The sequence below is a fragment of the Phalacrocorax aristotelis genome, chromosome W, assembly GCF_949628215.1.
Source record: "Phalacrocorax aristotelis chromosome W, bGulAri2.1, whole genome shotgun sequence".
NCBI lineage: Eukaryota > Metazoa > Chordata > Aves > Suliformes > Phalacrocoracidae > Phalacrocorax > Phalacrocorax aristotelis.
Window position 1 is genome coordinate 29,470,888 of NC_134310.1, and position 11,172 is coordinate 29,482,059.

At 51.0% G+C, this 11,172-nt stretch overlaps 1 protein-coding gene across 2 annotated transcripts; it reads right to left on the minus strand.

Moving 5' to 3' along the window:
• Positions 1-771: 771 nt before the first annotated feature.
• Positions 772-11,139, minus strand: SGTA (small glutamine rich tetratricopeptide repeat co-chaperone alpha). Of its 2 annotated transcripts, none has more exons than XM_075076978.1 (12): positions 11,098-11,139; positions 9,097-9,253; positions 7,835-7,938; positions 7,543-7,627; positions 6,786-6,885; positions 5,580-5,684; positions 5,253-5,391; positions 4,325-4,387; positions 3,854-3,891; positions 2,932-3,021; positions 2,555-2,678; positions 772-2,236 (listed from the first exon to the last, which is right to left on the minus strand). In XM_075076978.1, the coding sequence occupies exons 1-11, from the start codon at positions 11,125-11,127 to the stop codon at positions 2,564-2,566; spliced, it is 1,026 nt and encodes a 341-aa protein (XP_074933079.1). In that variant the 5' UTR covers positions 11,128-11,139; the 3' UTR covers positions 772-2,236; positions 2,555-2,563. The 2 variants fall into 2 exon arrangements, with proteins under 2 accessions (XP_074933079.1, XP_074933080.1); XM_075076979.1 differs by having other exon boundaries at positions 11,079-11,126.
• Between the last annotated feature and the right edge of the window lie 33 nt (positions 11,140-11,172).

An 11,172-nucleotide genomic window follows, 5' to 3' on the forward strand; every position in this document is an offset into this window, starting at 1 on the left:
AAATAGCACAAACTGCTAAGCGCGGAAGGCCTTGGAGAGCAGAAGCGAACCTAAAAGAAATCAGGATTTTTTGCTGTCGACACGCTCCCTGGAGGAGTTAGGGAATGCGGGAGCGTGGAAGGAGAGCCGCTGTGCCAAAAGCGGGGTGCCAGCTCTCCGCTTTGAGCGCAGGCACAGCGCAGCCACCATCACCAGAACCGGCCTCCTGCTCCTTCCTCCTCCGTCGAGGGCTGGCCACAGCCTTGCAAGGGCAGGAGCGCTTCCCCTGGAGAGCTGAAGGCAGTGGAAGGAAAAGCCCTTGAGGGACAAGAGGAAATACAGCTACGGCTACCAGAGAGCAAGGAGGGTAAGGGCAGAGGGGAACAGCCCTGAAATAATCCGAAAAAGTAGGAAAAAATCTGTTCCCTTTCTTTTCAATAATGCTTGAGCTTTTTCTTTCCCCACTGCCCTGCAGTCCCAAAACATTTCTTTGTGCTAGGTTACAGAACACAGCTGGAGAGAACTTGAAGGCAGCAGGGGAGGCAGGCACGGAAAGCACGAGTTCCCATTCCTGTGCTGCAGAAACACGTGGGAAGAGCCTTTCAGCAGGGAAGAACAAGAGAACTGGAAGAGGGGGATGAAACCCCTGTGCAGGTTGTGCCTCGCGGCGGCCACGGCCCCGAGAGACCCGTGCAAACCTTTGCCGTCAGCAGTGCCAGAAACAGGCTGGCTCGGGCATGCGTCGGTGCTCCGGGCACACGCGTCATGCTTCAGTCACCCGGGCAAGAGGGATAACAAAGAAAGTGTCCAAATATTTTATTCTTCACAAGTTACATTAACCACATATTACTTTATGGAGCATTTACAAACCATTTTTTTCCCTCAGTATTAATTTTCAGAAATACCTGCTCGTTCACACTACCGGGGCCCCCCAAAGGGCGCTTTCCATCTCACACCTACCCACCTTCGGACCAGACGCTTTTTGCCCAGCGGTCAGGCTGTGAACACGCCTTCCCCACCGCAATTGAGTGACTACTTAAAAACAATTCTGAGGTTGATAAAAAAAGCCTCTGGCGTCGACTACTGACTTCCAGGGGAACTGGCCAGAGCTTTCTGTTCGCCCAAGGATGGACATGGGTAACTCTAGAGGGGCGGAAAGCAGCGGGTTGCTCGCGTTGGCTACAGGAGCTTTTCCCCCGCGCCTCACGCGCTATACGCCGAGGCATAACTGCTCCTCGCCAATCCCCCACGTTTTACCAGAAGCCACTTGATTTCTTGCTATCCAAGCGGCATTTTTATTCCTTCTGCTCTCTGCTCAGGCGCCCTTCTATTCCTACCATTAGCACAGTCAACCAGGCTGATTACTCACATGCATAGAAGACAGATTAAAAAGTAGAAGGGAAAAAAAAACCCAACCCTTTTAAACACCAAAAACATCATATCTTTCTTACTGTCCACCCGACTAGTTCACAGATTGGATCATTCCAACAACATAGCCATAATTACTAAACACTAGACAAATTCTGTCAGGGCTGGGAAAGAACCAAGCAGCACACCTGGAAACCCTCGCTAAAGGGGTCGTCGCACACAGGCACGCTCCACCTGGCCAGTCCCAGACCCCCGGCACATTTACACTAACCCTTGAGAGGCGACCACCAAACTCCCGTGTATTAACGACGCTGGCAACGTTGCTACAGACCTGAATGAGAAACGCAGCGAATCTAATCAACAGAAAAACCCTGTTCCTGGAGGCAAGAAGATCCCGCGATCTCCAGAGTGCTCAAACACTACCGTCTTGTGACCGGCAGGAAGATTAGACGGGGCAGGAGGGGGGTTAGGTAGGACTTGAACACTTCTTTGAAGTGGCATGTGGGCAGGAAAGTGAAGACGTCCTGTAGTGAAGAGTGCATCGTTCTTCAAAAACGGGTTAAAAAATTCCCATGTAGCAAATAACATAGAAATGTAAGTGTAGTTAAATTTTCCGAGTTTCTTTAGAAAGACTGTTGATGCTGGTTTGTGTTCAGCTCGCTGGATCTTCCAGAAGAAAAAAAGACTAATGGAAAGGCTGAGGGGGAGGAGCAGGGACGAAGACTAGGGACAGAAAGCGTGAATCTGTCTTGAACATGCAGGTCATATAAAGTATTTGGATTTTTTCCATTATTTTTTTCCCCTTCTTGGACACTTCCAACTCAAGAAACGGCAACACGCACATGGCTTCCAGTTTTTAAAGCAAAGATCGTAGGTCCCACGGACTGCGCTGCAGAGACAGGAAGGCAAGACATTTGCAAATTCAATCTTTAAGAAAATAAAGCGTCCCTTTAACCACCATGAACACCCAGATAGCGAAACCCGTTTGTCAGACAGCACGCGAGGGAAGTTCTTATCCACTGCTCCTCAGGGCTGAGCCTTGCGCCCGAGGCACAGTACTGGCCATACTGATGCAGAGAACCCAGCCTGGATGGAGGGGAGACACCCCAAATTGCTAAATTAAGGCACAAGATGGATATTGCAGCCAAATACATCAATTCCCACTCGGCTGGCTGCAGTACAGCGGCACTCCTGGCTATGGCCTCACCTGGAGTGCTCATTCCTGCTGATCTTCATTACTGGCACTTGGAGTTCGACTCCTAATCTGGCTTCGTAGCTGCTCTATTAGCTCAGGATTCTGCTGCTGCATCTGCTGAGCAAACTGCTGGCCCCTGAAGGGGAACAAGCAACAGCCCAGTTAGCGTTCCCTCGCACACACAAACACGGTCTGGTGCCAGGAAGTTCTTTGCAGCCGATCGCCAAAACTCCACTCTGACAAGTGGCTCACATCACCAAAAGAGGCAGTATTTCACCCAACATTTAAGCCCTTCCTCAACTGTTAAATTAAGGTCCCGCTTCTGGTCAGAAAAACCCCAAATCCATCTACTGATCAAGGCAAGGAGAATCAGCCAACTCCCTACTCACGCTTGTATGAGGCTGGCGAGATCATTTGTGGAGGGGCTGGTGCCTGCGGCTCCCATGGCGTTGTGGCCCCCAGAAATCATCCCAGACATGCTGTGGAAATAACAGTCATCGCTCAGAGCGGGGGGAAAAAAACCCAGAGAAAGTGTTTGGTTTATGCTGAGAGGGGAATGTTGGCATCATGGGGGCACCTTCCCCCACAGGTTATAAAGTTATCTGCAAGGGAATCTTCTGCAACCACTCTGTGTACATTAACTGCAGAAGAGCAACCATAAGGTTAAACCGCAAAGTATGTGGAAATATTTATAACATACATCAGTTACTGCACTCCCAGAGATTCCCCCTTCTGCATGCAAGCCCTGTGTTACATTTATTTTAATTAAAACACTACCCTTCCTCACACAAGCTCTTTGCTTGCTCTGCATCGAAAGAGATCTGCTGACGGGACAGCCTGAACACCAGAACAGTAGCTGATGTTCAGCCCTTTAGCCCAATTATCTCACAGGGTAATCAAAGGATGAGCTCCAGAAGGTCTCTAACTCGCTGCCTTCCTGTGCTCTGAAGGATGCACAAAGCATGGAAATATTCTCATTCTAAGTGAGATGGAGCCGTGAAATCCTGTCTCCAGGTCACATAAACACTGCGCAGCAGAGCCAAACTGACCTCAAGCTTCCCAAACCCAGCTCCAGGATCTATCCTGCCTCCCTTCTGCAAACGTTTATACCAAGATCCCTCTTTGGCACAGGCCAGGGTACTCAAAATACACCACCAGCTCAGGCAACTGGACTGGTTTAAAGGCTGCCCTCTACTTCTGGCGCAAGCACCCTCCAGTCCCCACCAGGTCAGACCTACTGCACACACCAAACAGACACAGAGCCTCAAACGAGCAATTCAGAGAGGAGATACAAGATGGGATCAAACTTACAGCTGCTGCACTTGCGGATTGTTCATTAGGTTAGATGCCTATTTAAAGAGGGGAGAAAAAAAATGACACCCTATTTAGTCCGAAATGACAGGGTAGACACGCAGATGTTGTGCCATTCAACTACAAACAAAGTGAAGGCAGAAATAGTTGGAAACAGATCAATAGGACAGAAATAGCTAAGAGAAGCACAGCACAACACACAAGACAGGGTGGTAATGCAGAACAGGCACTCTTTCCGCATGCAGCATATCACAAGGAGAAGCCTGTGAATAAGTCACTGGCTCTTCATTTGGCCTTAATGAAATACAAGCACAGTTTCTTCACAGCAACACTGAAACCAAGAAGTGAAATGAAAACAAATCTGCTGAAGAGACACAGGAGCTCCCCACGCCACATACTGACACACTGCATCCCGAACAGACCAACGCACAGACCAGATAAAGCCTGGCTGTGATCTGTGCCCAAGTTTACCATGCTCATGAAGCCCGGGTTGTTCAGCAAGCCAGCTAAATCGAATCCTCCTGGAGCTCCGGTCTGTAAGAACAAAGAAACCACATGCAGACGATGACATCCTCTCACCTCCTGATGCACATTACAATGGACACTAATACTTTCCTCCCAGTGTTATCCCTTAAACCGTGACAAAAGGAAGAGGCTCTGTCCATACCCTTTCTGGAAAGCTCCAAGTCACAGACGGCCTCGGGGGATGAGGCTCTCTGGGGGAGTCAGAGAGCAGATGTCTGCATTACCTGACTCACCGATCCCCTCTCACCAGCTGAGCCGCGTTAGCGACATGCAGCTGTAACCCATCACAACTGCCAAGTTAAACACACCCACTGGGTCACCTTTGCACTGGAGAACTCTTTTGAAAATTCAAACCCCCTTCAAAATGATAAACTAACATGTTCCTGTGTGGAGCAAGCCAGCAGTGCAGTCACCAGCTTTCTGGCTAGGAAGCCTCCAGGCTTCTCTTCCTAAGAAAACAATTCTGTAAGAAAAAAAAAAAAACACCTAAAATGCCCTTTTGGTATTGCTAACAGGTCACTAGAAAAAAAAAAGCTGGATTTTAGAGGTAGTGACTTTAATGAAGAAGGGTGCTTAAGGCAAAACTACTGTTTCAAAACACTCCCCTCTCATCAGTCTCATTTTCCAGCTCTTTCAAATAAGCCCAAGGTGACTGTGCTCCATCACTGAAGAGAGGTTACCCTCTCCGGGTTTTAGTGGAAATGTTCACAGCAGGGCTCATTAACTATCTCCCCTCTGCCTGCGTACAGATCTGTGTTCTAAACACAGCCCAGGCCATCGAGGCCCTGCCAGACAGCGCCTGTTTTCACTTGCGGTGAAGAAGCCTCCTTCTAAATCTTACCCACCCGTAACAAGCACTAGTTTCAGAACTTACTGGACTAGGAGTCTCCTTCATTTTCTGTTCAGCTATTTTGAGGTTTGATTTGTATGTGTCGTTGTCTGGATCCAGCTCCAGGGCTTTTTTGTAGTAAACGACAGCTTCTGTGTGTTTATTTAAACTGGAGAGGGCCAAGCTATTAAAGTGGAAATAAAATACAAAGTCACTGAGTTAGACAAGCACTTGCAGTCCTCCCCCACCCCCAGCAGAGACAAAACACTAGGTATTTTGCATGACATTCCAGGGCAGAACACTACGATAGTATCGCTGCCACATGGCATTTTGAGATTAAAATTCTGGCACAAAACACCTGCTCTTACTTACCCCATTCTGCCATAAGCTTTGCTGTAGTTTGGATCAATGCCTATAGCTCTTTCACAGTCTCTCACTGCTCCAGCATAATTTCCTAGTTTACTGTATGCAGCAGCTCTGGAGGGAATGGAGAAAGATGAGCAGAAAAAAAAAAAACCAAACCTATCAGCTTGAACATACTGAAGGAGGTCACCCCTGTTCCCTCTCCATAGTCTCCTGTTGTACAAGGCAAAGTCAAGTGTGAACTTGACATAAATCCAGGCCGTATCTAGGTGCGCAGGCTGCGATCCAAACACCCAGCTCCATGCTCTGCTCCTACTGCAAGCCTAGGCTCTCACTCCTCCCTATGGGCTTTCCAAGAGAAGCCTGGGCTCCGGGGAGGCACACCAGTGTCACTCGCTAGCTCAGACAACCTCTCAGCTTCCCTTATGCCCTGATGTCGTCCACATAAGGGGGAAAAAAAACTGGTTTTGAAGCCATAACACACTCATTCAAGCCTCAATCTCACAACTCTTATTGACATCAGGGCACCTGCCCAAAACCTCATGGGACTGCCCGTCACACAGCTGAAGCAAAGCTCAGCTCAGAGCACCAGCTGGAGCTCCTTGCCCCACAAAATACCTCCCCATGTCATTAGCATGCAAGCAGACATGTTATTCATGTAGCCAGCTGTACACACATACTCATGATAAGCACATAACTAAACCAAATCCTGATTCAAAGTCTGTTTTAATTGACAATATTCTTCCCACCAACTCTGACTCTCCTGCTTAGGACTGGAAATAGGAAATTTGCTGGCATACCCGATTTTACAGACACATCAACTTACATAATTCTCAATAACGAGCCCAACTCATCTCATTTCACTCCTTTGTTTTTATTATCAACACAGCCTCTCAAACCTGGGCTCTCTATCCCACTTGGAGTTAATTGCACAAAAGCAGACAGCATTTCTTGGCATCCTTATATGTCTTCAAATACCTAATAGCGTTTGTTTCCACACCCACATCCTATCTAGAGATACCAGGGCGCAGAGCTGGCAGGAGGCACAGGAACATGTCATTATGAGCTTTAAAAAACCAATCACACAAAGAGCAAGCAACAGAACAAGCGGTCTACAGAATCATAAAAGAGGGATTTTGACCATTGAAGAGTCTTATATTTAAGCAGTAAGAACAAAACCACAGGTGTACAAGGGTGAAGTAAGATAATCAGTACCTGTTGCAAAAATACACAGCATTGGATGGATTTAATTCAATTGCTTTTCCATAGAAAGACACAGCAGCTTCAAAGTTTTCTGCCTTCATTTGTTCATTTCCTAAAGAGATGGCAGGGAGGCTCGTTAACAAGTGAGAAATGGGGACAAACAAAAGCAACAGGCCTGGATCCATGTTCTACTTAATAGAACAAGAAGGAAACCAACCGCTCGCAACTTTGGCTGGTCAAACCTCTTGCCAGCGTGAGGCACGTTCAGCAGCGAGGCAGGGGACCCACGCCTTGGCAATTCCAGGTTGCCTGACCCTGCAAAACCCCATCGCACCCTCGGCTGTCCTCCCGCCTCAGGCACACGTGAGGCCTCCCCAAAGCAGCACTGCGTCCTGAAAAGCGCTGCAGGCGCGTGGGCTCAGGGAAAGCTCTTTGTTGTGCTTCAGCACTAATCGTGCTCTCTTGTGTGGCAGAGAAAAAGGCAGCACGCAGAGGAGAGCTCAACAGGAAAGATGCCCTGTTCCGCACAGCGTGGGCTTCTCGGGATGCAGAAGAAAATGCTGACCCAGCTGTCTGTCTAGGCTCTGCAGCAGCTAAATTATGCCAACCTACACACGCTCCCGGAGCACAGAGAAAGAAGTAGAAATGGAAGGGTTGAGCGCATTTGCTTTTTTTCCTACTCCAAGCATTTCCCAGGTGCTGAGTGAATTAAGCCTCCCTGCCCATTACCATCTAAACCTCATTACACACCAGCTCCAGAGGAGGTTACCTTCAGTCTTGAGCCTTTCAGCTTCAGCTATGTCGTCTTCAGAGGGGGTGATGGGCTCCGAATCTGTTCTGATGTGTTCAGGCTCCTTACAAGGAAAGGGAAAAGGCTGCGCTGCAATAAGGACTCCCACTGAGATGCACTACAGCTCCCCCTTCCCAAGCACTGGCATGTCAAGCCCAAAACATTTCGCTCCCACACACCTCCGAGGGGGCAGCGTCGGCACAGAAATGAAAGCTCATTGCTTTGGCTGCTCAAATGGAAACTCGGCACATATTTTAGGGCACTCGCTCACCTTTCCTGCAGCAGCTTCAAATATTTCAGGAAGAGTCTGGGACACAGCTAGGTCTTGGTCTTCCATTGAGACCCCAAATGCTGTCTCCAGGCACTGGATGGCCACTGGACAAGAGAAGTCAGGTAATTAGCTTTCCCCACTCCATCTAAGAACTTACCCTCCTCCCACAGCACCTGAATTTCTTACTATTGAATATACCAGGAAAAAAAAAAAAAAAACAGACACCCTGAACCACACACCAGGCTTGACGTTTGGGCCATATCCTCAAATTTTGCCAAAACCTCAGAGCTGGGCAAACCTTAGCTCTGGAAATCAAGTCAATCACAACCCCCACGCCCTCAGGTGACTCCGGAGCACATGCCAAGGGTAGAATTTAACTGAACTGGGGCTTTATGAGCCTTCCCACAGCTGCGGGTGGCAGAGAGAGATCTGCACGTTTCAGAAAGCAGTCGCTTGCCAGAGGGTGGCTGCTCTGTCGAGCGCTGTGGCCACGCAGAGGCACACGGACACCAACCAACAGGTGCACCGGGTCGGGAAGCGGCTCCCAGCACAGAGCAGAATGCCAGCAACGTAACAGAGCTTGGCTTTACAAAACTCTTGTGCCACAGTTTACAGTCCAAAAGCACCAGGAATAAAGCCCTCCTTCCACCAAGCATCCTCCTACCACCCTCTTCTCCTGCCTCGCCCAGGAATGTACCCACCACCCTGCAGACATGCCTGTGCTCTTTCAGCGGGACTAATGTTCACGCCAAAGACTAACGCGTGAGCTCCTTAAGTGGATCTTTTAAGATCAGTGTGCTCTCATTACCAGTGAAGCCCTCTGAAAAAAGCCTGTATAAATACTCCAGGGCGTGCTGTGGAAAAGCATTTTGATAGCAGAATGGGAAAAGCACTCTGCAAGTATAAAACACTTCCATACAGCCACAGAGTTCTCTGTTTACACTACACCGGGAGCCTCCTACCTCCACCTCATTTAAGATAAAACTTTCAAGGCGCAAACCCGGGGTCAGGGAGGCTTTTGATCCCAGGTATATCCCTTTCTCAAGCTAATCTGCTTTTGAAAGAGATAACAAGAAATTAGATAAGCGATCAGCATCCCTAATGCCCTGGATACCTCCCCAGGACGACAAATTCATTTCAAATCTTGAGGGAGGTTTGATGTTAGGAACAGCCCAGCCAAGTACGAGGCAGAGGAGAGAAACAGCGTCCAAATGTCCCCGAGGGCTGGGCTGTCAGCCGTAGACACACGAACAACCACCTACCTTCCAAACTCTCCTGAGCGTCTGCAGACAGACCCCCATTCTGTAGCTGGTCGTGCAGAAACTGGATGATGGAGTAGGCGAGGCGCTTCTGCTCTGCCATTCTGCGAGGCTGCGAGCAGTTTGTTTCGACTTCTTGGAGCTTTAAAAAAAAAAAGAGCTGTAGAGAGAAGTTATACAGCTTGATGAACAAGAAGTCCAAGAGCTGTTCCACTGCTTTCCCCCAGCATGAATGTGGAGGATAAGGGAGTTGTTTAGGACTGGCCAAGGCATCCAAAGCCTTCAGCTTTGCACAAACCCTCCAGGCCTCAGTTCACCCTCTCCAGCATGAGCTGTGCAGCGCAGTCCTGCCCCACAAGGCTCCTGACAAGGGAAATACATTGCAGGCACTTGGGCTACCAAAATGTCTCCAACTAACCAGGACTAGCCAAACCGAGGCCTGAGATCACCACTAAAAAGCCCCGTGGTCTTCTGCTTCCAGAGCATAATTTGATTCTGAAACAATAACAAGGGCTGAAGCAATTTCCCACTGTTAGCAGAGCTGGCCTTGGGGGCTGCCAATCCTCCATGCAGTTTGCCAGCCTGAATCACCTACCCTGCCAGGTCGCCAAGGGTAAAGGAGAGCAAGGCTCCAAAGTGAAGTGACCCCCATAAGCACGCCCTGAGGCTGGGGCTTTGCAAAGATCCCAGTGCACGTCCTGTAAGCGGGACAGATGCAGCTGCTTGCATGGCACTGCCGCTGAGCTGAAGCGCTCTGCCTCTCCTGAATGCTTAACTGGGTTTGTAGCATAGAAAACCATTTGAAGTCACAGAATCATTAAGGTTAGAAAAGACCTCTCAGACCATCAAGTCCAACCACCAACCCAACACCCCCAGGCCTCCTAAACCATGTCCTCAAGTGCCACATCTATGTGGGTTTTTTTTTTAAACACCCCAGGGACGGTGACTCCCCCACCTCTCTGGGCAGCCTGTGCCAGTGCCTGACCACTCTTGCAGTGAAGACATTTTCCCTCATCTCCAATCTAAACCTCCTCTGACGCAGCTTGAGGCCGTTCCCTCTCGTCCTGTCACTGGTGACTTGGGAGCAGAGACCGACCCCCCCCTCGCTCCAGCCCCTCTCAGGCAGCTGCAGAGAGCGAGAAGGGCTCCCCTCAGCCCCTTCTTCTCCAGGCTAATTCCCGCCAGCCCCCTCAGCTGCCCCCCAGCACACTTGTGCTCCAGACCCTGCCCCAGCTCCGCTGCCCTTCTCTGGACATGCTCCAGCCCCTCCAGGGCCTTCTTGTCCCGAGGGGCCCAAAACTGAACACAGGATTCGAGGTGCAGCCTCACCAGTGCCGAGCAGAGTCATGATCACTGCCCTAATTTAGTATCACTTAACAGAGAAACTAAATTGCTTAAACAGAACCGCTGTAGAATGGAGCCCAACAGAGCCAAGCTGGCCCTGACCCCCCAGGAGCCACCAGAAGCACCGCCAGTCCCAGACAGGCACGGCAGTGGGTGCCTCGGGCACAAGCCTGCGCCGGGCTGCCAGCCCCAGCGAGGAGCGAGGCCCGAGGGCCCGCAGCCCCCCGGGGCGGGCAGAGCGGCGGGAGACCCCGTCCGCTCCCACAGCGCGGGGCCCCGCCGGGGGTTGGGGCCGCAGCACCCACCGGTGCTCCCGGGCAGAAAGGAAGGCCTAAGGGACGCGGCGGGCCCGGGGCCACAGCCCCGCTGCCGGCAGGGCGTTCCCGTTCGCTTGTGGCTCCGTGAGGCGGGAGCACCGGCGGGGCCCTCCCTCACGGGCAGCGCCCGGGGTCTGTGGGGAGGGGAGACAGCCCACCACAGCCCCCGGCCCGGCCCACAGCGGACCCCGGGCGAGGGAAGCACCAGGCCCTGCCGCGTGCCCGGACACTGCCCCTCCCCCCCTCCCCCGACCAGACCGGAGGCGGACGGTTCCCGGTTCCTCTCCCAGCCTCCCCCCCCGCCCCCCCCCCAATACCGCTCACCGGGCGCCCCGATACTCGCCTCAGCCGGGGCGGGCTCGGCGCTGCGCATGCGCGGTGGGCAGGAACGGAAGCATGCGCACTTCTCTGCCCACAG

Bases quoted from the DNA above. Each gene is read 5' to 3' on its own strand.
- SGTA (XM_075076978.1), bottom strand. From the start codon at position 11,127: ATGCGCAGCGCCGAGCCCGCCCCGGCTGAG. The intron at 5,392-5,579 runs GTAAGTAAGAGC...CCACTTTAATAG, and splicing joins AAAGCTTATGGCAGAATGGG to CTTGGCCCTCTCCAGTTTAA. The intron at 3,022-3,853 runs GTAAGTTTGATC...TTATTTCCACAG, and splicing joins AATCCGCAAGTGCAGCAGCT to CATGTCTGGGATGATTTCTG.